The sequence below is a fragment of the Melospiza melodia genome, chromosome 12, assembly GCF_035770615.1.
Source record: "Melospiza melodia melodia isolate bMelMel2 chromosome 12, bMelMel2.pri, whole genome shotgun sequence".
In the NCBI taxonomy this organism is placed as follows: Eukaryota; Metazoa; Chordata; class Aves; order Passeriformes; family Passerellidae; genus Melospiza; species Melospiza melodia.
The window spans coordinates 23017760-23044596 of record NC_086205.1 but is presented as its reverse complement, the minus strand read 5'-3'; the positions used below and the strand labels follow the sequence as shown (position 1 = coordinate 23044596).

The window sequence follows — 26837 nt, the reverse complement described above, 5'->3', positions numbered from 1 at the left end:
TAGAGCATTTTGGCGTAGTGTGTAACCTGACCAGCTGTCAAAAAACACTGTTTGCATGGAAATGTATTGATGGAACTTGCAAAGAAGTCTATTAAATTTACTGTAGGCTTTGTAATTATCAGACTTGGAATAATAATAATCTAATTTTTATCAGCATTTTTATCTAACTTTTCTTTTTCCTGTACAATCCATTCTCTTCTGTCCCCAAGCAAACACACAGAGGCCAGACAGCAGCTGTGTGGAACTGCTTCCTTGTAACTGGAGATCCTCAGAAAATCAGGTGAAAGGTTTGAAAAGTTTCAGTGTGGACAGCCAAAGCCTTGAGGCCATTGTCATTAACAAAATAGTCTTTCTCCTTCTTTCTCTTGCAGTCTGCAGCATCTGACTTACTATTTATCTTTTTAATGGTTTATACTTGTATTACAAGCCTTGAGTTTGCTGCGGGGTATTGAGAAATGTTCCGTAGCTCATGATGATTCATGGGAAAGTTTGGATAAACTGCTCTGGACTGGTAACTTGCATTCTTTAGGGCAGCCTTGGTCTGGGGCAAGATTGCTCTTTCTCATCATCTGCACGTGTGATTGTCTGTGGATAGAATTGTATTAACCCAAATTTAACCACTGGCATGGAGGGAGCTGCAACTGCACTGGTGTTACAGAAACTTTGGACCCAGAGCCTCAAAGCTGTGCTTTAATCTGCTGTATCAATGAAGGAAAATATTAAAATTTTAGGATGAATCTATGTTCATGTCCAAGGTGTCCAAATTGCTGGCTGCTTACTCCCCTATAGCAGATTCTAAGATAGCAAAATACTTTAAAAATAATTATAATTGAACCAAGACAATAAGTAAGCTTTTTCTTTCTTTTTAACTGTGGGCAGCTTGTATTATTCTGTCTGTACAATACATTTCTGTCGAAAAACACACATCCAACTTCTGCCATGTTACCAGAAATGTTCTTTTATTTGCAATTCAAATGGAATAATTTTAAACTTTAAATCCTTTTTGTCCATCATGTTGTAAGGAATGTGAGTGGAGTATATTAAATGCTTTCAGCATTCCATTGAAATGCCTGCTGCTGTCTTAGGAAATTTCATTATTACTGATCTGTTAAAACATTGGTTTCATTGAAATGTTGGTTAAGGAAACTTACACTATGATGGTTCAAATCAGCTACTTTTGACACTTTCAACTGACTTTTGCAAGGATTTTAATCTTCTTTTACTGACCTATATTGTAGTAATTTCTATTGGACTGCTTAATTTCTTATTAACTGAAACTGGAACCGAAACACAAAGTCATGGAAAGTTCAACCCAGAGCAGAGAAGAATTAAAAGATTTTACTTTTTTTGTGTGTACCATGAGCACTGTATGAAAGTGAAATTCTGATTTCTTTTCTTAATTATGGACACAAAATTAACTTCTCATCCTTCATTTTGGATTCTGTGCTGTTTTTTGTTACATAATATCCTGTCCATTTGAGATATGGAGACAATTTATTGGTTAAAGCATATGATACAACAGGAAAAAAAGGCTCATGGTTGATGCATTTGAGATCTAATTTCCTATGTTGCTTCTGTATTTAAAAAATCCATGTGAAAATACAGGAAGCAATGCAATAACTGCATACAAGTAAATACCAAGCCAACATCTGTGTTTTCTAAGAGTACAGCACTGCAACTGGAATTGGGAAAAATAAAACTTTATTATGGATTTGGGGAGAAATGGAAAACAGTGCTAATCTAAAAATAATTTGTCTTTTTTTCCCCCTCAGTTGGGGAGAATAAGATTTTGCTGCCTTTACTCTCTCTGGGAAAATAGAGCTCCTTCTGTTTTTTAGCAGTACTGCAAAGCTGATTCAGAGATGCAAACAGCAATGAAGAGTGTTATTCCACACTAGAAAGGCTTTGTATGGGGAGTTACTTATAGTAAATAATTAACAACTAGTTTGGAAAAAAAGGAGGAATTTATTCAGTCTGGAGCACAACTTGGATGCAGAGATGGTGCTGGGCCAGAACCTCAGCCTGGCTTTGTACAGTCCCAGTGCCTGCCCATCTGATCCTGCAGGCTGGTGGTTACAAACCAATGGAATGTGCTTTTCTGCAGGCTGAGGGGCTGTGCAGCATCTGCAGGGGGCTGTGAGCAGCTGGGATGGGCAAGGCTGTCCCTGGGGAGGAGATGGGTGTCACAGACACATTTTATCAAAAATCCTTTCCTTAGGATTTTTCCTCCTGAGAAGCTGAGAGGCCTCAGGAACATGTGAACATTCATTATCTGCTGCTGTGGAATGCAACAGGTGCATCTGGGATTGGTCTCATGTGGTTGTTTCTAATTAATGTCCGAGACAGTGCCTTTGTTATTAATACTTTCATTTTCTATTCTTAGCTAACCTTCTGATGAAATCCTTTCTTCTATTCTTTTAGTATAGTTTTAATATAATATATATCATAAAATAATAAATCAAGCCTTCTGAAACAAGGAGTCAGACCCTCATCTGTCCCCTCATCCTGGGCCCCCTGTGAACACAGTCACAGGTGGGGGTGAGGCTGAAGGTGTGCCCTGCATGGAGCAGCTGGGTCAGGGAGCCTGTGCTCACCCTGCAGCCTGCCAGCAGCAAGGAGAGCTGCTTGTGCCCCTCTGGGTGCTGATTTACACTTGTATGGATCAGGAAACACTGGAGACTTTCCTACTGTGGTGATGCCACGATGATTTTTTGCCTTTTCTTTTACATATACCTCTTAAGTATTCTCAGTACCCTTAGCGTGCGTACTTGTAATTCCTTAAATCTGATATTTTAGCATAGTTCTGCTGTTCTGTTAGGTCAGAAGACCAAACAGCCCAAAGACCTCACAGCTGGAGGCCAGGAAACGCTAATCTACCTTAAAAAACCAAGGTCCCCTCTGAAACGCATCCTGTAAACTAGGATTAAACCCATCTAGGGGGGAGTACTTTGGGATAGGGAGATGTCATGCTATTCATTCAAGCTTCTCATTAGGGCATCTTTGTTAGATAAGGTAATTTTCAAAATTGATAAAATTTTATCCGTGATCTACCATCTGTGTGCATTTTGACGTGTTGGCAAATTGTTACACCATGAAAATCCTTATTAAATACCCAGGTAAAAACCCTTTATCTCTTAACTGTGTCTGGCTCTTAATTTTAGAATCCAGGCAAAGGCATCAGTGGGGCCAGTGAAGGGGATGGCTTACCTGAGCTTTGTCAGGAGACAACCACACCTGGCACAAGGGGGCAGCAACTCTGCTGGCCAGAAAATAATTAAATGGCTGTGGGAATATCAGCTGAGAGGCTTTTCTGGTCAGTTTGTGCCCTCCTTTGTCCATGGATGTGACAAAACTGTTTTTCAGAGACCCTGTTTAGCCTGGTGGATGGTGTGTCAGGGCAGGGTTTGGTTGCTTTTCTCCATTCTGGAGGGATTCAGGCTCTGCTTGATGGTATGTGTGGATTGCAGGAGCTGCCTGTCCTGCTGTACAGGGCAGTCCCACACTGTGGGGTCCTTTGTAGCATATTATTGCTTCTCTGTAGGATATACATAGCTATATATCTTTATATATGTGTGTGTGTGTGTTTAACAGCTCTCCTGTTGTAGCAATCTGTAGTGATTGAAGATTCACTCATAAGATTCTTCCTGGCTCTTCTGCATTTGCTGGGGTAGGAGATATTTCAGCATTCAAGTCTTCGTTGGCTTGAAAATCCATCTCCATGTTAAATGACTGTATTTCATAGAGTAAATGTGTTCTAAAAGCTTACATATGTGCCTGGAATGCAAGCTGACCTACTTAAACTGCAGCCCTTCCCAGCTGTGCTAGATGGATCTGGAGATGTGTGTTCATCTTGCCAAAATCCAAACCCTTTTTTGAAGAGGTGCTTTTTCTAAAAGAGGAAGGATAAAATGGTGATTTCCCCCCCCCCCCCTATTTAGAGCTGATCAGCTTTGATTTCCTGTGTTAGGTTTCCAGACTTTGTGCTTCCTAATGTGATCTTAGAATAGTAAGATTTACTTCTTAGTTGTGCAAGATGGAGTTAGTATTAGCATTTTCAACGTGAGCTTTCTTGCTGACAAACTTTCTTCATTCCCTCACCCTTCCATTCTCCTTTTCTTAAGCTGCTTACTTTTGTCATGCAATTTTTCCTTTGCTTTCAATTATAACTACAAGGTTCATCAAAAGTAAAGGTGGCAGAAATAAATTGTGAAGAGATTTTTCAGCCAAACAAACAGCATCTTTAAAAAGCTGTGGTTTAATTCACTGTTTTACTGAATAATCAAGTGGATCAAAGGGCAGGGGGATTTTTATTATATTTTGTATACTCTGCATTACTATAATTTATAGCCCCAGATTTAAAAGGTACAATCTTCTGTGCACCAGACCTTTATTGAAGGTGGAGTTTAATTAATATAGGAGTTTGTTGAATACAGAAAAAAACAAATTAGAAGGAAACAGGAGAAACTAATCCTTCTTTTTTTCTACCTTCTGCAAACCAACTTCACAGTAATGTGTCTGCAGCTTTGGCTTCTGTGCACTCATCCTTTAGTCTGAAGCTGCTGAAGCTGGAGTTGTTATTTATTTTCTACAGACCTATATTTTCATTAACTAGGAAGTATAAAACATTAAAAGTGAATCAGGAGGCCATTGCTGATTTTGTTTGCTAACTATTTTTGAGGTTTGGTTGCTAATGCTCTTGGGGTGAAAACTGAGGAACAGGAACTGATTAGAAAATGGAATTTAAAGGAACTTCAAAAATTTCATTTTGACAAAGCACCTGTTTTCTGTGGAGGGAAAAATACTTCTGTGAGGAAAGTGGTCTTGTTTCAGCCTTCCAAATCAGGATTTTGAGAGGGAAGAAGGAGAAATGTTGAGTTTTCTTATGGTCATAAAAGGTAAAACAGGTCACATTGTGTTACATTGTCAATCATGTCAGGACTGTTAAGTCTCAGAGAGAAGAGTTACCCATGATTCAGGTATTGTGAAAATAATGTATGCATTGTTAACAAAACAACAAAAGATAATGAATCCTTCTTTTTTCTGCATACTAATAAATTCCCTTGGCATGTGATTTTCTCACTCAGCAAGGGATTAGGTTGAGCTTGAACAACATGTCAGTCATTTTGCTGGATATGCTTTTGAAAAAGGAGACTGCTCCTCTGTGCAACCTTCTCTGGGATCTAGAAGATCTAAATTTTAATTCTGTTCAGTCCACATCAGTGAGTTGCAGGTCAGAGTTGTGTTTTGGATCTTTTTCTGATCCCTTCAGTAATTACTTGTTATTAATGCTTAGAAGTAAATGGGAACAAATATATTTTGTTTCTCACTAAGTTTCAAAGAGGTGGTGTTAGCACCTGTGTGAAGTTTTATACCACAGCATCCTTGAAACTGGTGAAGAAGTTTAATTCCAACAATTAGAGTTGGAAATAAAACTTAGACAAGATGAATTAAGTCTTTCCTGGGCTTTGCTCACTGCTCAGTGCTGTCTGTGCAAGGTCTGTGCTGCTGGCACTCACTCTTTTATTTTAGTGCATCATTTGCACAGACATTGAAAACCTTTTTCACTGTGGGTTTTGAGACTGGTCATCCTTTCCTTTGTGTTTAATCAGTTTTAATTGTGGAAGAAAGTATTGTTCCCTCCCATCTCCTGTTTTAACTGAGGTTGTCACCTAAACAACTGCTCATAATTTAGAGGCCAACCAAACAATGCTGTTCCTTTTGATGTACCATTTTTCATGTGATAAATGAAATAGCCATGTTGCTCTTAGAAACAAACAAACAACCAGCACTAACAACAAGAAAACCCAAGCACCAACAATATGCAAACATCAGAATCTGTGCCCCTCTGGTTTAGTGAGGCAGACAGGACTGGCACTGTCCCTTTGCTCCCAGCACTCCTGCCATTGCTGAAGGTGAAATATTTGTTATTATCATCTTGTCAAAACTGTCAGACCATGGTGCCAGACTGGTGGTCGGTGCGAGAAACTTTATTGGCTGCTTCTGTCCTGTGATGCACTTTAAAACACATGATTAACAAGGAGCAAGTGTTCACAGAGCCTGGATCAGAGTCATCTTAGCAATTGTGTAAAAGAACTCTGCATAATCACAGTTCTTATGTTTCAGTTCTGGATATTATATGTATTATCACTGCAATTTCATATGTAATAATTGTGTCTTGTTATTAATGTTTTGGAAACATTGGAATGATGATCTTTAGAAAAAACCAAACCCCAAAATGTGTATTTCTGTTCCCTTTGTAGAGTATCTAGTGTAGCAGAGCATGTTACCAGTAAAGAGTGACAGCAGCAGTGTTAGCTGTGGGTGATATTGCTTTCTTTGCATTAATTCTATAAAAAAACAATATTCTTGAGTAAAAGTGAGAGTCCTGAAAGCCTTTGGGCCAGCACACAGGGGAAACCTTGGCTTTTCTGAAGGTTTTCAGTTGTGAGGACCTCTAGCTTTGCAGACCTACTCTAAGAAGATTGGGGCAAAATTCATATTCTCTGCCCATTCTCAGCACTATTGGTGGGGTGTGCTCTGTTTCCAGTGACATGGAATTTATGCTTACAGTCATCCATGGTGTCAGCAGGATGATGCAGAGATCTGCTTGCCATGGCTTCATGCACAGCATAACCAAATTTTCTCTTTTTCAGCCCTGATCACTGCAATCATCAAATTACATTTCTGTTTGCTTTCTGTCAGATGCACTCTTTAGACTAAGAAATATTGTATTTGATGTGCAGTAAATACATAGAATCACTTTTCTTTTTTTTTTTTTTTTCTTTCTGGGAGTAGAACAAAGCCACTGCATTTTCACACTTGGGTGTTTCTGGAGAGGATGAGTGAATTAAGAGTTCCTCCTTTGGAAAACACTCCATTTAAATCATTGCACACAACTGAGCACAACAAACAGTTCTAGGAGAACATAAAAGCAAGAAAGCCACTTCTCACCATCAGTCATTGTTGGGAGAGGGAGTGTGAAAAATCTTGAGTTTCCGTCCTTTTTGCGCTATTCCCACTTGTAGTCTTCGTTTCAAGGGAAGAAGTATTTTCAGTACTATCACTCTCATCTCTTGAATTCTTAAAAATATTTAAGAGTTAACAGAAGGTGATGTGAGAAAATGCTAGAACTGTAACTACAAAATCCTTCTGTAGGTGCTAAAAGCCTAAAATCAAAACCTTACTCTTGAAGCAAGTGCTGGTACTCAGTAGCTAAGGAGAGGAGTTATTTATATATATAGCCTTAGACTTCCATTTTCTTTGGAATGAGTAGCTCTCCTTATGGGGGTGGAGGGACACCTCATGGAGTATAGCAGTGAGGGTAAAAAGTAATCATTGTGATTTTTTTCATGCTTAGAAGTAATACCAACATAGGTTATTTAAGGATTTCTCTTTCAAGAGTCAGGCAGTTTGGGTTTGGGGAGGGCAGAAATGCTTTAGATGTTTCTCTCATCAGTTAATTATCAAATATATTTTACATTGCAGTGCAGAAAGTCACTGATAAATAAACTTGCTTTTCTTAAGCATGTATTAAAAATAGAGCAACCCACACGTGTTTGTTTATAGAGGCTCAGTCCCAAATCTTTGAATTAGCCAAGTCTGGTGGTCAAGGAGAAGTTTCTGAATGTGTTCCTCTGCTGTCCCCAGAAATGGATTGTTAACTTAGGTATCTCTTTTCTTAATAGGGATCTGGTTGAAAAGCATGAACAGACATAGAGCCTTTAATAAAGGCTCAGTGTGTGTTCTTGCACGCTTGTTGTCCAGTAGCTGTCCTAACAGAAGCTTTCAGGAAAGACCACTTTGGTTTCTCCCTCTTGAAGTAAACACAAAGCCACCAAAGTTCTTTCTTACTCTTTTCTTTGCGCACCGAAATAACTTCATTTAGTCTTGGTCCTTAAGCAGAGGAAGCTGCACTAGAACTGAAAACCTCCACCCACTGAACGGATGTTTCAGTGGAATGTTTCGCTGGCACTTTCCACAGAAAACTCAGTGATTTAATTCAAAGATGATGTTCAGAATTGGAGCTGGAAGTCGGGGAGCAGCTGGGGAGATTCCGCAGGTGTCTGCTGGAGCCTCACCCCTTGCACTGACCCTGAGCTGGCCAGGGGCAGCTTCAGCCCACTGGCAGTAAATGACAGCAGGATGCTCGAGCCTGGTGAATTGTAGGAACCACTGAGTGCAGATTTTGGGCCAGGAGCTGATTATGGGGGAATACGTAGCAATAGCTTAGCTAAGCTAACAGAAATAAAATAGTAAAAGGCTGAATTTCAGACCTAATTTTATTTTTCTTCTCTCTTTGTTTTCTTGGTAAAGAGTCTTTTCTGGCTGTGGAGCAGTAGAATTAACCCAACTAATGTAATAATCAGACAAGAATAAAGCATGAGCATTTTCTTGTAAATGCCTTCATTTCTGTGAACCAAGTGAAAACTTCTTTTGGAATTCTCTGCTCTGATGACTGAGGTTTGGGGGTTGTCTGATTTACCTTCTATAGCAAAACTCAGGGCATAAATTTCTTTTACTTCAGCTTATGTGATGCTTACCTTGAGGGGTGGGGATGTTCTTACTCTTTAATGAGATTTTTGTTTGAATTAGCATAGCTTGTTTCAGAAATTTTACTTGAAAAGTACGCTTTACCTAGCCTGAATTATCTTGAAAAGCCCATCTTCTAGTTTTTACCCTCTGTATTTCTGTTTCAATACTTTAAAAAGAAAAAGAAGAAAAAACAATACATTTTAGTTTTAAAAACAGACTTAATTGCTTCTGGATTACAAAACTTTTCTAACGCTATTGATTAGACCATTTTGAGTGTAATCCAGATGGAGATTAACATGGGGAGAGCTAATTACCTCTTTTAAATTGCTGTTTTTTGTTCCTTTAAAATAACGCTGTGTCTTCTCTTTGATTTTTGTCATTGGCAGTTGCAAATGTAAATGTTGAAATAAAACTAACTTTGAAGGCAGAGAGACAGGTGTGCTTTTTCAACAAATTGATTACAAATGTATCAGACACCTGTTGTTTGATTTACGTGGCAGAAAAGAGCAAATATTTTCTTGTAACTCAGTTGGGAGTGTGGCTGGATAAGATTATCTCCTTGTGCTGGAGAGGGAGGATAAGACAAGCAAAACAACCTTTTGTTTTGTTTAGAAGCCCTTTTTGTTAAACAATCAAAACAATATTGAAATTGCAGTGTTGAAGGAGAGCATTTTCCTTGGGGATAATCCTTGGGAAAAGGCACGGGAAGGGTGGGTTGGGTTTGAGGTTCTTTGCAAAGATTTTGCCAAGGGGCTCTGCATTGGCAGCAATCATTGTTCTCTTTGGTGGAGAGCTGCAAAGTTCCCATCCCAAACACTGGTTTGTTAGTTAGCATTTAGATTTTCTGCAAAATGCAAATTCAGAGGTTCTTTAAAAGCAGTTGCTAACTTTCTGTGGTCTTTGGCATTTTGTGCCAAACACCTGCCACGAACCAGAGCAACGCTTCGTCTTGCAACCTGTGTGAAAGTGAAAGGAGAGGGTGGGGAGCCCAGGAGGAGACAAAGCAGCCTTGCCCGAAGCACATGTTAATCAAAGCAGATCAAAGGATATGATGTCAGTTTATAGAGAAACAGGTCAGGCAGGCCCAGGGAGCTCAGGAAGCAGGATACTGATTATTCCCAGAAGAAAGTCAGGTATAGGGTTACCGCGCGCCGCGGTGGAAAGTCAGGAGGTCAGAACTCGCACGGCAGACACGTCCCCCGGCTGGAACAGCTCAGGGAGTTTGTAATTCAGTGGAAATGGGGGAGAACGAGCCCAGTGCAGCGAGTGCAGCCCAGCCAGGTAGGCACACGTGGAATGCTGTGCTGTCGGCAGCTCTGGGGCATCCTTGCCCTGCGTGTGGGAGCTTGTTCTGCTGCCGGCTGCGCTGCGTGTCCACGCGAGGGGACCTGTCCTTGCATGTGTGTGGGGAAAGGAGGAAATCCACATCACTCATCTCTGCAATGCATTATTTAAAATAACCCACTGCTTGCGTTTGGGAGGGCAAGGAAAGGTCTGATAAGATCGTGTCAGCATTTGGCGCTGTACTGTCAATAAGGTTGCTTTAAATTGAGGGTGATCTGTGGGTGATGAGGTTACTGTTCTGTAGCTTCGTTGAAAAACCTTCTGCAAATGCTTTTTGGGTAGGAAGTGCTTTGCACAAATTTCCTGCCTGTTGCATGTGAGCAGGGCATGGCAGATGCAGGGAGATGAAGGATGTTGTTTCTGTTTAGCATTCGCGCCTTATTTCAGCTTGTTGCCTTTGTGTTTTTTTTCCTTTTGTGGGTTGTGCTGAGGTTACACCAACACATGCATGCAAAATAGCCCTTGTGGGCACTTGTGTGACTAACTGTAAGAACAGAGTATTCTGTCCTAGGTGTTTTAAATTTTCAGTAGAATCCTGAACGCAACACTTCATAAATCTTGCTTAGTCCTTCTTTTGCAACATTAATGTCAAGTTTTTGCTTTGAGAAAGAATATTTTCCCAGTAGCCCTTTTTTCTTTCAACAGGCTGTTTTAACATCCCAGAAAATATTATCATCCTGGGGAATTATTCCATTATTTTATCTTCTTAGCATTCAGTGGGTTTTTTTCCCCTGACATTCAGCCCATGATTTTCTTTTGCTTGACTTTACCAGTTTCTTCCTGGCCTCTTTCTCATGCTCTGCATACAAGGGATATAGCTTTGTGTCTATTTTGTGTTTTGCAAGAATCCTTAAACCATTGTAAAATTTTCAAAAGGTTTTCTGAGAGCTGAAGTGGTAACTTTCTAGTCAGTGACAAGATGTGTTATTATTTTTCCCTTGAAGTTATTCTATATATGCATGCATGCATGTAATCCAGGGTTTCAAATGTGTGTCTCAGATTTCCATATTTTGTAGGGAATAACTCCATCAATGCTGGAGCAGGTTTAGTTCACAGAGAACTTCTATTCCACTGCCTTTTTCTCACTCTCTCTCTCTCTCTCTTTTTTTTTTCTGTGTGTTAATAATTATGTAGGAACGATCCAGAAAATACATGGCAGCAAATTAGATTTTGATCCATATTTTAATATTGAGTAAAGCAGCAGGAATATTCAATGCTGTACAGGTCTAAATGCCATTTCAGGCATGGTAATGAAAGAATTGGTATTGTTTCTTCCTCTCTTTCTTCATTCAGGACCTGACTTGTGGTTACAGGGGTTTGCTGCTCAGAAGGTTGTCCAGTCTAACTCCAGTCTTATTTTTTGTGCTGTCCATGAGGAGTTATTTCACTCCTGCCAATATAATCTACGAATGAAACTGATGGAAAATATTTTCAAGCATGTTGTATTTTATACAGATCTTTTGGGAACTATGATTGTGATTCTGGCTTAATTTGCGCCTTTTCTCCATTAGCCTAAGTGAGCTTATTCAAATGGAATTCCTCTTGATTTGCACTAATGGAAATGGGACAAGAATTAGGGCTGCACAGTAATTCTGGCTTTAAAAAAAAAAAAAATCTGTGTGTGCACACATGCAAAACACACATGCACACCCCCAGTGTAATTTTTTTCAGTCGCCATCAACCTTATTTCCATGTGTGCTTGTTTTTAGAAACTGTCCCAAATAATTGGTGATTCAACTGGCATTTTTTAAGGAAAGCAAGGTGCAAAGATTAACATTACTCAAGATAACCTGTCAAAACCACTGCTAGTGAGACAACTTGGGTTCCTTTTCATGTTATTTATTTTTAGAGAACTTTGAGGCTTGTGTGAATTACTAAAGGTGCCAGATTGACAGCCCTGGAGGCTGGCTTCACTTATTCATTAGCAAAAGAGATACGGCCTGGGCAGCAGGTGCACAAACCTCCTTGCTCTGCTGTACCCATGGCTTCAGCTCTGCTGAAAAAAAAAAATCCCTGGTTTTGAGAATCCAGGGTTTCAGTCCTGCTCCCTCCTTGCCTTTCCCTGCAGCATTTCCTTCTAATGGCGTTGTGATGATGAGGCTGGAGCCCTAAAGCCTGTGCAGAGCCCTTTATTTGATTTCCCCCAGCCGCTGTCAGATGGGGAAGGAGGCTCGGGGCTTACATAAGTCAGTAATTCTCGCCATCTGGTCAATCAGTAAATATAAGGTCACTCTGCCGTCACAGCAGTTGTGTTTTGCACCAAGTGCAGTAAGCCCAGAGAATAAATTAACTCTTGGTTCCGTTCTGTTGGTCGTTCTGCTGCTGCTGGCCGTGGTTCAGCGCCCCGTTCCCGCAGCCGGGGTGTGACAAGTGAAAAGAGCAAAGCTCTGAACAATGGGGCTGTGCCTGCCAGCCATGGGCTGATTCCTGGTGCAGGCAGTGCACTGGGAGCCCTTCAGAAATGCGCTGAAACTCACCAGGAGTACCTTGTGCTTTTGTGGTGGTTTGGGTTTTTTCCTTCTTTTGTCGATGTTGGGTTTTTTGCTTTTAGAATCAAGATCCGTTCCCTTCACACGAGTTGTTGTTTTCAGTCTTCCCATGAATTAAGTACTGTTTACTGGAGAATGTGACAATATAAGCCCCACAAGATGCAATTAGTGTAACTTTTGATTTGACGACATTGTACATGAGTTGTAATTGATTTTACTCTGTACTGTGTTGCTAGATGATGGTAGCAGCTTTGCTGGCTTGCTAAGTGTGTGTAATCCATGCTTGCCTCTGGCCCACAGAGGAGAGAGCTGAATTGAGAAGTTCAAGTTCATGCAGCTTGTTCTTCTGGTTCTTGAGAGGCACAAGTAAGTGAGCAAGAATGAGGGGAGTCATATAAGCATTATTAATAAAACATCATAGAAAATTTGGGTTTTCTTCAGGGCTCCCTTATGTGCTGCTTATTAATGTAACTTAAACATTTTTATAACTGGTTTCATTATATATATATATTTAATATAAACATATTATTAAACAGCTGCATTATTTCTAAAAGCAGTTCCCAGCAAGTTCAGATTCCCTCTGTAATTAATCTGGGCTTTGGATGAGCTTCGAGTGTGTGTTCCTTAGGGTTTGTTCTTGTGTTCTGATGTTGATTTTTAGATCAATATATATGTAGTTTCATGAAATATTTACAGACGAGGTCTGAAAGAAGCAGCTACTACTTTTTGCTGAGAGAGGTGATAGGAAAATATCAAGAGCCTACATAAAGATCCTGGCATGCTTGCATGGAGCACAGGGAATTGAGAAGGCAATGCCCCAGAAAGCAAATTTCAGTCTCAAATGTCTTTCTTGCTTCTTGGCTGCCATGTCTGCCCAGCTTCCTAGGCTACATGAACAATTTCCTTTCAGGTTTGTGTTTTTGAGCAGGGCTCTAAATAATGCTGTAATCAGCTGCAGTTATTAACTGGGGGTTCTCTAACAAAAGGTGGCAATTCTGAAGGTGCATTGTCAAAGTGCTTCCTCTCTCCCCTTGCTGTTGGATGACCTCAGCCCTGCAAGTCGAGGTTTTCTCTCTGGACAGTCACTGACAGAACATCACCAGGTCCCTTTTTGGCTCTTTTTGAATGATAATAGCAAGGGTTTCCTGTGACAGCATTTCTTGCACAGCTTGGCTCTATTCCCCAACCAGGTACAGTAACAATAGGTAATTTAAAATAATTCGTTTTATTGCTGCCTCCTGTAGATTTTTGACTTTCATTTCAAAGTGGCGAATCTAGAAAGCTGGAGAAGTATGTTCTGATCACTATCCTGGTGCTGTGAAAAATACAAGATTTAAATAGTCCCGCAGAGCCATCAGCAGCTGGAACAGCACAGAGCACTCTTTTTTCTTCAGCTGAAGTCATTTGAACATTTTCAGGGTGCTTTTAACTCTTTTATCACAGGAATTCCTGGGCTTTTTTAGCTTTCATTTCCCAGTTCATATGTGCTCGCAAATCAGGAGTTGAGACTTCAGTTCTACATAAATATTATCACTAATATAAGCATATTAAACCTGAGAAAACTGCATAAATTGAAGCAGGATAAGAGGGAATCTGTCTGCAATGGTGAGAATTGACCACAAAACTGGATGTCAAGCCCAAGACTTTCAGCTCCAATCTGCTTGGTATTATTGTTGTTTTGCTGTCACAATCCTTTCCAGTTCTTAAAGGTACGTTGCACGTGATTGCATCCTAATATGTGTGCCTGAAAATGAAACAAGATAGCAACATCTTGCTGCAATAAATAAAACTGAAATTGAAAACATAGTAGATGTACAGCAAAAGGATCGTGTTTGCAAAATGTTTGAAAACTTTTCCTCATAAAGCTGCTTTAACCTTTGAAATGCTACCAAATGTAGGAATGAGCCCTTGTCAGCAGTAGGGTCTGTCACATTCAGTGTTTGCCACGCTAGGGAAGTGATCCAAGGGAAGTTGTTGGTTTTTCCCCCAATACACCGTTGTTCAGTGTGTGTGGTAAGGGTTATGTTTGTTTTGGCTGCTCCTGCACCTCTTTTTCTGAAAGTCAGTCACTTACTGGAGAAAAGCAAAGAGCAGAGCTTGGCGCGGGGGGAATGTCAATGTGGTCTGAGCAGCTCAGGCAAAGGAAACCTGGCTTTACGTAAACTTCTTATGCAGATATGAGCTAGTTCATAAACTAGAGTGCTCTGCATTCATAGCAGGCCCTGACAAGCTCTCTTTTTTCCTCCTTCTTCAAGTACTGGAAGTTTTCTGGAAGTGGCTGGAAATTTTTCCATCTCTATACAGGGATTTCATTCCATAGTCCTAGTGGAAAAGGTGGTGATGGTGAGAGGTTTTATTTTATTTGTCTTTTTCCTTTTCTTGAAAAAACAGCATCTCTACTGATCATCAGCACAGTGGAGCAGTGTCCTAAATGCTGTCATATCTTGCAGTGAGTTCTTGAGATGGGTTTTTTAAAGACAGGTGAAGTTGGGTTTTTGTTGCAATGTCGTTCTGATCCAGGTCTTTAGAACTTCTTTTTTCCCCTGAGTGTTTGGTTTTGTGTTGGGGGGTTGATTTGGTTGGTTCTGTTTCCCTCCTGCCCCACTCAAGGCCTGATCTCTTAATTAGTCTCCTGGTTATAGGATATATAGAACTGAGACTAATAACTGTAAAACTGCTCATTTTGCATTTAGTCAGCAATCAGAGAAGCGAGTAAGATTGACTTCATGTACATCAGGCAAGTAGCTGGAAATCATTGCGAACCAACAACGAATTTCAAAGAGACTTGCCATCTTCTTCCCTCTTGAAAAAAAATTCATGTTCTATGTAATGTTGGGGTTTTTCACTCAAATTTTAAAATTCTGGGTGTTTTAGAATCCACTGTTGTGTTTCAGTAGGTGGAGAGCCACAGGTACCTCTGGGCCTGCCTGGTGCCAAGGGTCAGCTCTCTTGGAGTGCTGCTGCAGCTGCTTCTGCCTTTTTCCAGTTTCATGTTTCTGGTTGAATTTTGGTCATATCCTGAAGCTCTCTTAGCATTCAGAAGAACAAAAAGCATAAGCTAAAGGTAACTAAATCAATCCCTGTAGAAACAGTTACAGAAAGTGGAGCTGTGCTTTTTAGCCCAAATGTTACTCTGAATCCATAGTGCTAGGCATAATAGCTGGCTTTGTCAATTTATAAATATATTCATCTTTTTCTTCAAGGAGTGCTTTAAAAAATGGCATTTCTGCTGTCTGTGTATGCTCAGATTTTCTGTGCCCTCATAACACAATTAAGTTTACCACATTTTATTCCTGCTAGCCTTGCAAAGAGGGACTGAGTCAGACTGTATTTGTTCTTGTGCCTCATCAGCAGAAATGTTTACCAACTTTCTAGTTTTGCTTTCTTTGTGAAAATGCAATGAATGGGGTTACACTGGTATCAGGAGGGTTTAATTTGGTTTGTGTTGTTATTAGCCTTGATTGAGGCACGAGCATGAAATAATGCAGTTACTCTTCCACTGCCCAGGGATGAGTTTATAGGGCTGATAGCAAATAAATACGTCTATTTTCACTTATAAACCAAGTCTGTTTGACCTGATAGTTACAGAAAACCCAAGCCATGGGATGGTTGTGCAGGACTGTGGTTTCTCCATCCTTATGGAAGTGCAGTTGTCCTTGATCAACTCTCCTCTCTTCTTCTCTGCTGTGTGCATGCCTTGGGTAGAGGAAGGCATAGGCAGACTCTTGGGGTTATAAATATACAGCCATTCCCATATGGCAGTAAATTTAATTTAGATTACCATATATTGCTCCAGTGATTCTGGAACCTGGCACCCCCTCCATGGAGGAAAGGCACAGTGAGCTCTGAGGGACTGAAATTCAGTTCTCTGGCACTTCATGGGCATCGTGGCCACCTCCTGTAAACTGGAGCGCAGCTTAACCAGCAGATAATTATATAAACCCTGTCCTCTGCATGCCTGAACAACAAACATGCCTGTTTGTAACTCCTGCTTTCCTGATATAGAGAATTCTTTCCTAGTTACTGTTCCTATACTTACCAGATTACATGTAAAAAGCATAAAATCCTTTATATTATCCATAAACATAATAACAAATGCTACACTATATAACTTAGACTTAGTCAATAATTCTAGACTTAGCCTGAGGGGCTGAAGAGAAAATTATTCCTGTTACAAATTTTAATTATGCCATAAACTCTGGGAAATAGCTATTGATCTTCAGCATCTGGCATCAGAAATGTTGCCTGCTTTTTCTGGTTATTTAGTTTGTCAGTAGCATTGTCATACAGGATAAAAATAAAACATGTCACAGGAGATGAAGATGCACCATATGCAAATGAGAATATTTTGGTTTGTTTATGTACTAAAAATATTTTACTGCTGAAGAGTTTTTTGTTTCTGACCAGATTTTTTTAGCTATCTCCAGAGAAATTTGCATTTGAGATGCAAGAAAGCAAATTCTAATTCTATCAAAGACTCTTTCTCACCATGGGATGCTGTAATGTGTACAGTGTGTTTCTTGTCTTAGAGGTACATTTAAAATTGGAATTCAATTAACTTCTCTGTTGTGGAAGAATTATAATTTCAAGGGCCAGATGAGACAATGGCTGGAACCTTATTTCTGCATTTGTTTTCTGTTAGATGATGACTGTTAGTGTAAAAATTGCAAGTCAGACTTAAAATAGTAAGCTAGAAATTGTGATCTGCTCTGAAATCAGTGGCTGTGTGGCACAGTGAGCTCTTACTCAGATGATGCAGAGGAGAAGGAAAAGCTTTTGGGAAATTGGAATTTTGAAGCAAGATGTACTGAGAACAGAACTAGAAATGTTTCTAATCCACATTAGGCCTAGAGCCAAGAGTGTTGTTTGGTGCTTGGTCTGCATGTGATCCATGAGGTTTGATGGTAGGTGATCCCCAAAAAGAGTTTCAGGTGACTGCAAATACAGACTGTACTCCAGTAAAACTCCAGTGCAGGTGTCCTTGTAGGCAGGGTAGCATAAAGCTCCTTTCTTTTCCCATGTCCAGAATGGGCTTTGAGGAGACACTGCTTTGAGGCAGATGAGAGGTAGTTTTCCCTGGCCAGGAGAATTGGAGCTACAAAGGGGAAAATGGGTTGGAGAGCTCCAAAGAACTGGCCCTTGGAAAGACAATCAAGGGCAGCTCACCATGGACACAGAAATAACAGAATCTCTCAGTGCTGGGCAGGTGCCTGGGGGGCCAAAAGCACTTTGTGCTTTCCCTCCAGGTGTCTGAAGCAAGGAGGGAATTGTGTAGGAATGTGAGAGAAACGAGTGCGGCTGGCTCAGTGCAGAAGTACAGTGAACCCAGTCTTAGTGCCAAGCATTGCTATTAAAAGGAAGGATGTTTGTAAAGCTGTACCATGGGATTAGAAGGTGCTGTGTGTGTGAAGGAGACTCCCAAGAGCTCCCCTGAGAAATACTGTACTTGTCTCCCAGTTAGAGCAAGGGATGGGAGCACCTCTGTCCCTTCCTGCTTTGTAGTTTTACATAAATTTTTACCTTCTTCACTCTGTAGTGAGCCATAAATTTTTACCTTTTCTTCACCCTGTGGTGAGCCATGTGTTATGATACACGGCATCTGAAGTTTCTCAAACTTTCTGCACGTGACTGTGACCTCTTACAGAAGAAGTAAACTCAGCAAACTAGGACAAAGCTGGCTTCAGAGGGGCAGCTTGTGGTGTCTGCTGCCAGCTCTCCAGCAGGAAATCTCTCCCTCTAAGAGTATCTGCCAGTGGCGAATTGATGCTCAAACCCTCCTGGCTGACTTCACTCAGCCTGGCTTTGAGCAAAAGGGATAGAAACAAATACCACTGAGGCTTGCAGGCATTTGAGGTGGCCAGGCTGACAGGTTGCACTCCAGCAGGTAAACGGAAGCCTATTAAGAGCACACAGAGACAAAATGTGTTGTGTGAGCGTCAGGTGTTTTTTGGGATGGACCTCAGCGAGGCAGACAGCTGTGGCTGTTTCAAGGACACGGAGCAGCCATGTGGTTTCTGAAGGATTTCTGTGGCAAGTTCTGACTTACATGTTTTCATGTAGAACTGAATGTCTAAATCAAAGCTTGCATCTGCGTTCACTTTACAGAGCAGGACCAAGGTGGCATCTCCATCTGACTGCAGAGCCCTCTCAGCAAAATGTAAAACACTGCACCGTCCCCAATTTTGTGTTCTCTGAAGAGCCCTAGCAGAACTTGAATAATACTTTTTTGTCCGCTTTCATTTTCTAAAAAGAGTGAAATGTGTGCAGTTTTCACAGGGAAAAGGAACCATTGAAATGCCTAGTTCTCTCTAAAAGCTTCCAACAGCTTCTGAACCCAGACCTGCAGTTACCCTTTAGCCATTTATTTAGGCCTTGTACCCCAGGAAAGTTCTGCCATTTATGTGTTCTACCATTTATTTTGGTGATCAAGAGAAGCTCAATACCTTGAAAATGTGAGCTCTAATTTTTATATACCTGGATTTTTCTGTCTATTGTTTCTAGCTGGCAGGTCAGATTAGTACTGCTGCCGTACGCAGGAACTTAAAATTCATGTTGGTGTGTCACTGCAGTTACTACACTCCAGCCACCACACCAGAAAACTATTAACTTTCAGTTGTTGATAACAGAAAATGTTTTATAATAAACTGTGAAATAACATAATCGTCTGCAAAAAGTGTAAAGATTTTATATTAAAAAGCAATTAAACTTTAGGGAGATTTTTGTTTGTTTGTTTCTTCTTAACAAATTGTAAGACATGCAGTTAATTGGCTTTTGCTTTGGAGGGAATTTGTGCTTGGTATAGCATGGTGTCTGCTCTAAGAATAGATGTCTGCCACTGAATTTTGGGATGTTTACATGCAAGGAGAGGCCCTTTTTGACAGGCAGAGAGTAAAGTGGAAGCTTGCACCCATTAAATCTCAGTGTCATGTTGTACTCTGGAGACAAAGCCACAGATGGGCTAAGAAAGAAGGACTTCTCTCAATTTTTGGTTGAACAGCAGATTTCCTCTGTTGGTTTGGGTTGCCCCTTGTGCAAATAACTTGCTTCACATTTCCCCTCAAATCTCATTTGAGATCAGCAGCAGGAGCTGCCTGTGCTCTGCAGGCAGCACAGGGTTAAACTCTGTCAATAGCTCTCAAGTGCCTTTATCTAAGAAGGTAAATACCATATCGATATCCCAAGGACTACTGACAAGTGCCTTTGTGGCTTTAATTGGCTCAATTCTATCAGTAGAGCAGAGTGTTCAAATGAAATGGAAAAAACCCAAGGTCTCCTGCGCAAAAGGTGGGGTTTGAACGAGCTGAGCTAAAAATCAAGAGGATGTGTAAAACTCCGTGAAGGATGGGAAGTGAAAGGTTGGGAAAGAACGAGGAGCCAAATGAGTGTGATAATTTGCCCAGCAAACATTTGTGCTGCAGTTGTGGTCAGTTAGGAAGCCTGGCATCACCAGCCCCTTCCCTTTGCACTGATAGAAGCCTCAAATCAGGGAGGAGGAGGTTTCCATCTTGCCCTTGTTTCAGGACAGACTTTGCCAACACCCACTTGGCCGTACATCCCAAACGCCGTGGGCACTGTGCTAATCATAGGGTTATAAACCAGGCTGGAATGTGAGCTGGATGTAATTTTGTGTGTTCCCTCCATGCTGGGCCATGTGGAAGATCCAGGGCAGGTTTCTGGGTGAGGGAGGGATTAGTTCCTTCAGTGCCCAGCGGACAGCAGTGAGGTGAACACTTCTTTTTATCTTGTGCTTTAAAGTTCAGTGTCAGTCTAAGTAGCTCTAAGCGCACTCCAGAGGTGATCCAGAAGTGAAAGGTTTCCTGTAATCACTTCAGTGTTGTTTCTTTTTCTGCTTTATGGCATTTCCAGCTCCTTTAATAATGCAAATATCTGTTTGCTTTGTATATGAATTCTTGAGTATTTGCAGGAATAATTTTGGGAGGGTTTTGTAGGTTGGTTTGTTTTTCCTTTTTTTTTCTTTTCTTTTTTTTTAATGAGGATGGAAGTTTATCTAGCATAATGATTTGGTATTTGTTTGACTCATGGAACTCCTAAGTACTGTAAGATTTCAAACATTTTGGGGAAAAAAATCCACCCCCCTAAATTTACTTTAATCAAATATTATCGCAAACACAGTCTTTTTTAAGTGTGAAAGCTGAAATTTGGCTTGGAAATGCAGTGTATTGCTTTGTTTATTCTGGTATCATTGCATTTCGTATTTTTAAAGTAAGCTGTATCCTGCAGTGTTGGGTGTCTTGGATTCAGCAAACAGCAGGTGCTGGCATCTGGCTCTGCTGAAGGTGGCTCTTCACACCCTTCAGGGCCATCTCTGGGGTCCATAGACCAGTGTGCCCCTCACCACTGCACCTTTCACACCCTTCAGGGCCATCTCTGGGGCCCATAAACCAGTGTGCCCCTCACCACTGCACTCTTCACACCCTTCAGGGCCATCGCAGGGGCCCATAAACCAGTGTGCCCCTCACCACTGCACCTTTCACACCCTTCAGGGCCATCTCTGGGGTCCATAGACCAGTGTGCCCCTCACCACTGCACCTTTCCCACCCTTCAGGGCCATCTCAGGGCCCATAAACCAGTTTGCTCCTCACCACTGCACCTTTCACACCCTTCAGGGCCATCTCAGGGGCCCATAAACCAGTGTGCCCCTCACCACTGCACTCTCCAGCTGAAGATGAGGGATTCCAGGTTACACATCTGGAAATCCTGTCCCAGCCTTGCCTGGTGGTGCAAGCACAGGAGTTCGTTGATGTGTGACCTGAAATCCATCAGCACAGGAGTTAATTGATCTGTGTGACCTGAAATCCATCTTGGAGGCACTGGGAGCCTGGTGGTGGGTGGGAATGTGTGCATGCACAGGCACACAGTGATCTGGCTTCGCCTGCAGCCATTTCCCAGGAATCAGGAGCACTCAGAGCACCCAGAACCTCCCAGAGACCAGGGCAGAGACAGATGAGCAGAGCAGCCAGGGAGGGCTGTACAACACTTGGTGCACGTGCTCTGTGGTTGCACACACAGGAGCAGTGGTTAATGTTCACCATTGTTTATACACTTATCTTACTACTGAATTCACCTTTAAAAAACTTAGGGTTCATGTGTTTTCCCTTTCCAATACATGGTTGTGCTCCTAACCTAGGAAGTTATTGGTACATCCACAGGCAGTAATCGTATTATTTCTCCAGGCATCCACCTTGCTCAACAAACCTTTCCTGAACAGAGTCTGCAAAGGTGGAAAAAGGTGTTTTTATTTCTTTAAATCTACACAAAAGCAAGGGAAAAATCAAACTGATTCTGAGACCAAAAGGAGTCTTAGTGTCTAGATAGATGTAGCCTCAGGGTATTGCGTTCCCTGGTTTCTTTTATTTATGTAAAATTGTAGCTTTATTTCTGTCTATTGCTTTGTCTTTAATGCCAACCAAAAGGAAACATTTTGCTGGATTTAAGGTTTGTGTCCCAGTTCTGCAGCGTGGATGATTCCTGCTGTGCTCCAAATGAGTGAGGATAAGGTCCAGTAAAACCTGGCTTTTGTCTCTTTGTCAGCTGTTGGGTTTAAGATACTTGGATTGTTCTTTTTTTTTTTTTTCCTCTGAGTTTGGTGTTAGCTGCAGCCATTTGAACTGGATTGCATCTTTTATTGCAATTACAGCAAAGCTAAAAGATGCAGGAAAGAAAAATCACCTTCATATTTCAAAAGAGATGTTTTCTAACAAAAGTTAAAAAAAAGGGTTTTCTGTTTATTCAGAAACAGATGTGTTTTAAACCAAATCATGAACTTGTACTCAGATTTAATTTATTGTTTAATTTTGTACCAGTCTTTAGAAAATAAACTGCCTTGGGAGCAAGTGAACTAGAGTTTTCGATATGCTGAAGTCTTGGAATGAGGTTTCTTTCAGCAGAGTTTAGCATCCCAGGAAAAGAAACAAAATTGCTGATGAAGCAGCCTCATGTATATAGATATTTGTCAGGGTTTTAAAAATGCAGCAACCTCAGTTTGCAGCACAACTCTGGTAAAGTCTGAGTAATTGAGTTCAGTCCAAATGAAATCTCAGTCTTCAAAACTCAGGCTTATAAAAAGTAGAGTTTGTGTTGTTTTCTTTTTTTTTTTTTAATTTTTTTATTTTGGCTGTGGGACTCTGGCTGTGTTCAGGCATTTCATCCTCCCTGCCTCTGAGTGCAGACAGGTCCTAAGTGGAGGCAATGAAACCCAGCTGGTAAATTTAAATTATTTCTGACCAGATGTGAAATAGCCCACTGAAATTTTGTGATGGTCATCTTCTTTTCCTTTATGGAAATTCTTATCTGATAAGCAAACACAAATCTTTGAGAATGAGGGTTTGAACTGAATCCAGGCTTTAAAACTTCTGACTTGCAATAATATGCTTCAATAGATTACAGGCATTTTAAGCACAAATATACGTGTTTGTTTTTTGCTAAGTTTTTGCTAAATCTTTTTAACAAATTTGTCCTGACAATCACAGTCTATTTGAATTCTTCCTCTGGAAGACTGCAGTAAAATTGTCTGCATTTCATTTAATTCACTTTATCTTGTTTGTATTTCTCATTCAGATTGGAAGAGGGAGTATCCAGTCCACCCACTGACCCATGTCTGGCTTTCCAGGGAAAGTTGATTGTATATATTAAAAAAAAGGTCATGTTTATCCTATTGGAGTGCTTCTGTTTGACTGGCTGTTTACAGCAATCATTTCTTCTTGTTTTCTCTTTTTTATGGCATATATGGGCTAAAAGTTATAATTGGCCATATTTTCTGTTTTGTCTTGGTTTGACTTTGGTATTTGTTTTGGGAAGTGAACGTTGAGGTCTTTGAATAGGCACATCTGTTGTGAAGATGGAAAACTGATAGAGGCATGATTGCTTACTGTAATAGGAGAAAATTAAAATCCTGTATTCCACGGAGCAGAATAGGAACAGAATGCTGAGAAAGCCCATTTGAAAAAGCAGAATTTTAAATGTTCCTGGGTTGTTCAGTTATCGTTTGAAAACCCCGTAACCATGAGGCATTGCAGCCATTTTAAATTACTAGTGTATAAATGTTTAAATTATGCCAAGTATAAAGATAAGCATTTCTATTATACTTCTGAATTTGGAGATCATCAGTAACTTCCTATTCTTCATAAAGTTCAATTTCATGCAAGAGTAACTGATGTTTTCAGCTGCACTCAGTGATGCTGGGGCTCTGCAGAGCTGTTGGGTGTTGAGGGAGAAGGATCCAAAGAGAAATAATTTAGAATAGCCTATGGTTGATTTACTAAGGTCATTGTGACAGCGTATCCATATCATGTTATTAAACACAAACATTATCATATTAGTCATTTTGTGTACAATTATAACTGTATAATTGCTCGATTTTATGTACTCAGCTTTGTCCCCATTAGCTTTTAGTCTTAAATCATTAATGGCAGATTTCAACTTCCATATGAATATGAATGCACTTTTTACTTAATAAGGTCAGTCTTTTTTAAGAAAAAGCTCAACATCCTGCAGATGTTGCCTTTACCCATTATTAAAGTTTCCCTTTTTCCAATCAAAACTTAATTTTTCTAGAGAGTTTGTCTTTGTATAATTAACTGAAATTAGGACATAGTGAAAATGTGTTTATAACTACTGTATTAGTCCTATTTGAAATTATTGTCTTCTTTCCCATAATGAATCAAATTTCTAATGATTCTTCCTGCTTACTAATTTGCATTGCTGCCTGGCTGCCTTGCATTTAATCAGAGAATAAACTGCTGATAGATCACCAGGAATCTGTCAGGAGCACCAATAGCACTCAGTAGCAGTGTGAGTGCTGCCAGGGTATGGAAATACCTGGAGATGATGGGCTCAGTCCATTGGGGGTTTCACCCCTGGTCAGAAACTCAATGACTGGCATCTCAAACCTTTCAAGAGAAGATGCAGTAACCCAGATCTGCAATGGGACTTTGTGCTTACCTAGGAACCCCCTGTTTTCTGCCTGGCCTAGAATGCTGCTCTCGTCCTCCTGTCCACCAGTAAGCAGCAGAAATGTGTTTATTTTGGTGGGAAGTGTTACAGAAATGCCTGGTTTTGTGCTGCTGTTGGTTTCCATTCCACCGCATCAACAGAGGGCTCTGCCTTGAGCTGGAACGCTCTGCATGGTTAACTGCAAAAATGACATTTGCAGCTAGTGCTGAAAAAACCCAGCTGGGAGCTGGACACTTCCTTTGGTAAGGACTTCCTACTTACAGAAATAGTACAGAATACAGAATAGTTTGTGGGTATTAAATATTGGACAAAAGACCGATGATGAAGTGCTGTATTCTTAACTTCTTTCCTATGTTTAAATTGCCAAAAACCTGGTCCAGTGGAAGGTGTCCCTGCCCATAGCAGGGGGTTGGAACTATATGGGCTTTACATTCCTTTCAACCCAAACCATTCTAAAATTCTATGATTAATAATGGTTCATGCATTAAAAAAATAAAATAAGTTGTGTTAAAAATTTTTTTTTTTGGTAGAAGCCCAGGGACTGCACAGAAGTCAGAGGGATGATTCAGTCTTCATCCAATACAGTAATTAAACCCAAATTTAAAACAATCATTGGTCATTAATCTTGGAAAAGACAATTAAAATTCTGATAGAAGCAACAATAAAATGTTTTTTTTTCTGGAGTAAGGATTCCCATCCTCTCTGGACATTTCTGATAAAGAATGAAAGGCTAGAGAAAACAGAAAGAAGAAAAATTGATGATAACTGAGGTTTCTGTGTGATTGCATCGCATTTGCTGTCCAGTTGGGCTCTTATAGCTGTGAAAGATGGTGAACTATAAATATTTGGAACAGTTTGAAGTTTCCAAGTTCAATACTATAAGGAAAAAAATACTAAGAGCTGCCAATCCTTATTTGTCTGGTTCGTTTTCCAAAATTGTATACTTGGGGGAGAAGAGATTGTAGCATTCAAATGATCCTAGAACCATGGACAGGTTTGTGTTGGAAGGGACCTGAAAGGTCATCCCACACCTTCCCCCAGGCCAGGCTGCTCCAAGCCCTGTCCAGCGTGGCTTTGAACACTTCCCTCCATCCCCACCCAGGCCAGTGAACAAAGAAATTGAGTCTTTTCACCGATGTGGTTTTACCCTCTTAACCAAGTGTTAGACAGTGGGATGAAAAGTGACTCCTTTGCTGTTTCCATTGTTGCACATATCACACACATGACAAAGCCTTAGCTTGTCATTGTTTCTTACAGTTTAATCTTGCTCTTGGCAATATCAGGGTGTAAAAATTATGAAAGCCTATTGCATTCTTACTCTTCAATATTTTTTTTACATTTTTTTTTAGGAGATCCTGAGCACTATTTGAAGTTTGAAATATTTTTTTAAAATCAGTCTGGTAGGAATGTTGGTGTGTCCTTTCCTTCCTAACTTCTGAGCCAGCCCGGCTGTTTGTTGTGTTGGAGGGGGGAAAGAGAGAGGGGACTTTGTCAAAGAAGCTTCATAACCTGATTATAGAGATGATTGTTCTACAGTGCCTGCATTAGGGGAGTGTTAAACACTCATTAGGGCTCTGAAGTGTTCTTCATTATGAACCTGGCTGCAGCTGGCATTCAACTTTTATGCTCCCTGTTTTGATACAGTAATAAAAGTGTAAATTACACCTGGGAAGATTCTAAGAGCAGGAATAACAAACAAAATAGTAATATACAGTTCCTTTCCCAGGTAAGATATTTTTGTTCTCTTTCCCTGTTCAGAGAGAGAAGCTAATCCTACCCAAGGCACTTTGGAAAGTGCTCACAGAAGAGATTATTCCACAGGGACTCGACTTGCAGTTAGAGCTCAGAGCTAATGTGACACCATATATTCAAGTGCTGTAGCTCCACTGAGCTGCAGCCCAGTGGCACCTGTCTGTGGCAAGGACAGGTGCGTGATTGAGAGGATTTTTTTCCCCTCAATCTGAGCCTCAGGTGGCACATCTGGATCCTATCAGGGATGTCAGTGATCTGTTGTCACATTAGTAATGCACCAGGGCCCTGGAGCCCTGCCCCGTGTGTCCCTGCAGGATCCTCACTCCTCACACTCTCGGGGTGTTGCACATTTGTGGCTGGATTGAAACCCAGTGAGTCTGTGAAAATGAAAACCCTTTTCTCGCCCTCCTCCAGTTTTTCCTCTTGAGTCGTGTTTTGTGTCGGGTTCAAGATTATTTCAGCTTCTCTAAGTACTGTAAGGAGTGAACTGCTCTGTGTTATTTTTAACAATGCAGGGATCTACTAAGCCTCCTAAAACACAGCCAGTGCTGACATACACCTTGTAAGTGTAAAGTTACTACAAACCCTACCGTCTCAAGGTTGATTTTATTCCAACACCTACTTGCCTGTTCAAAGGTCACTGTGGGCTGTGCCTCTCTTGAGAAAAGTGTTTCCTGCTGGGTACACAACATTACACAGAGTTTTATTCAAGAGGTGCTGATAACAGACTTGATTTGCTGGTTTGCT

General features: G+C 40.7%; 1 protein-coding gene across 2 annotated transcripts in view; it reads left to right on the top strand.

Moving 5' to 3' along the window:
- Positions 1-26837, top strand: part of NAALADL2 (N-acetylated alpha-linked acidic dipeptidase like 2) — a 395312-nt gene that overhangs the window by 87899 nt on the left and 280576 nt on the right. The window contains exon 1 of one of the 2 annotated variants that reach the window (XM_063167293.1): positions 9651-9813. The exons of the other annotated variant lie outside the window; for it this stretch is intronic. Coding sequence (XP_063023363.1) covers positions 9771-9813 — 43 coding nt within the window. The 5' untranslated portion in view covers positions 9651-9770. Of the gene's footprint in view, positions 1-9650; positions 9814-26837 lie in introns of those variants that run through there. 2 annotated transcript variants of the gene reach the window in all.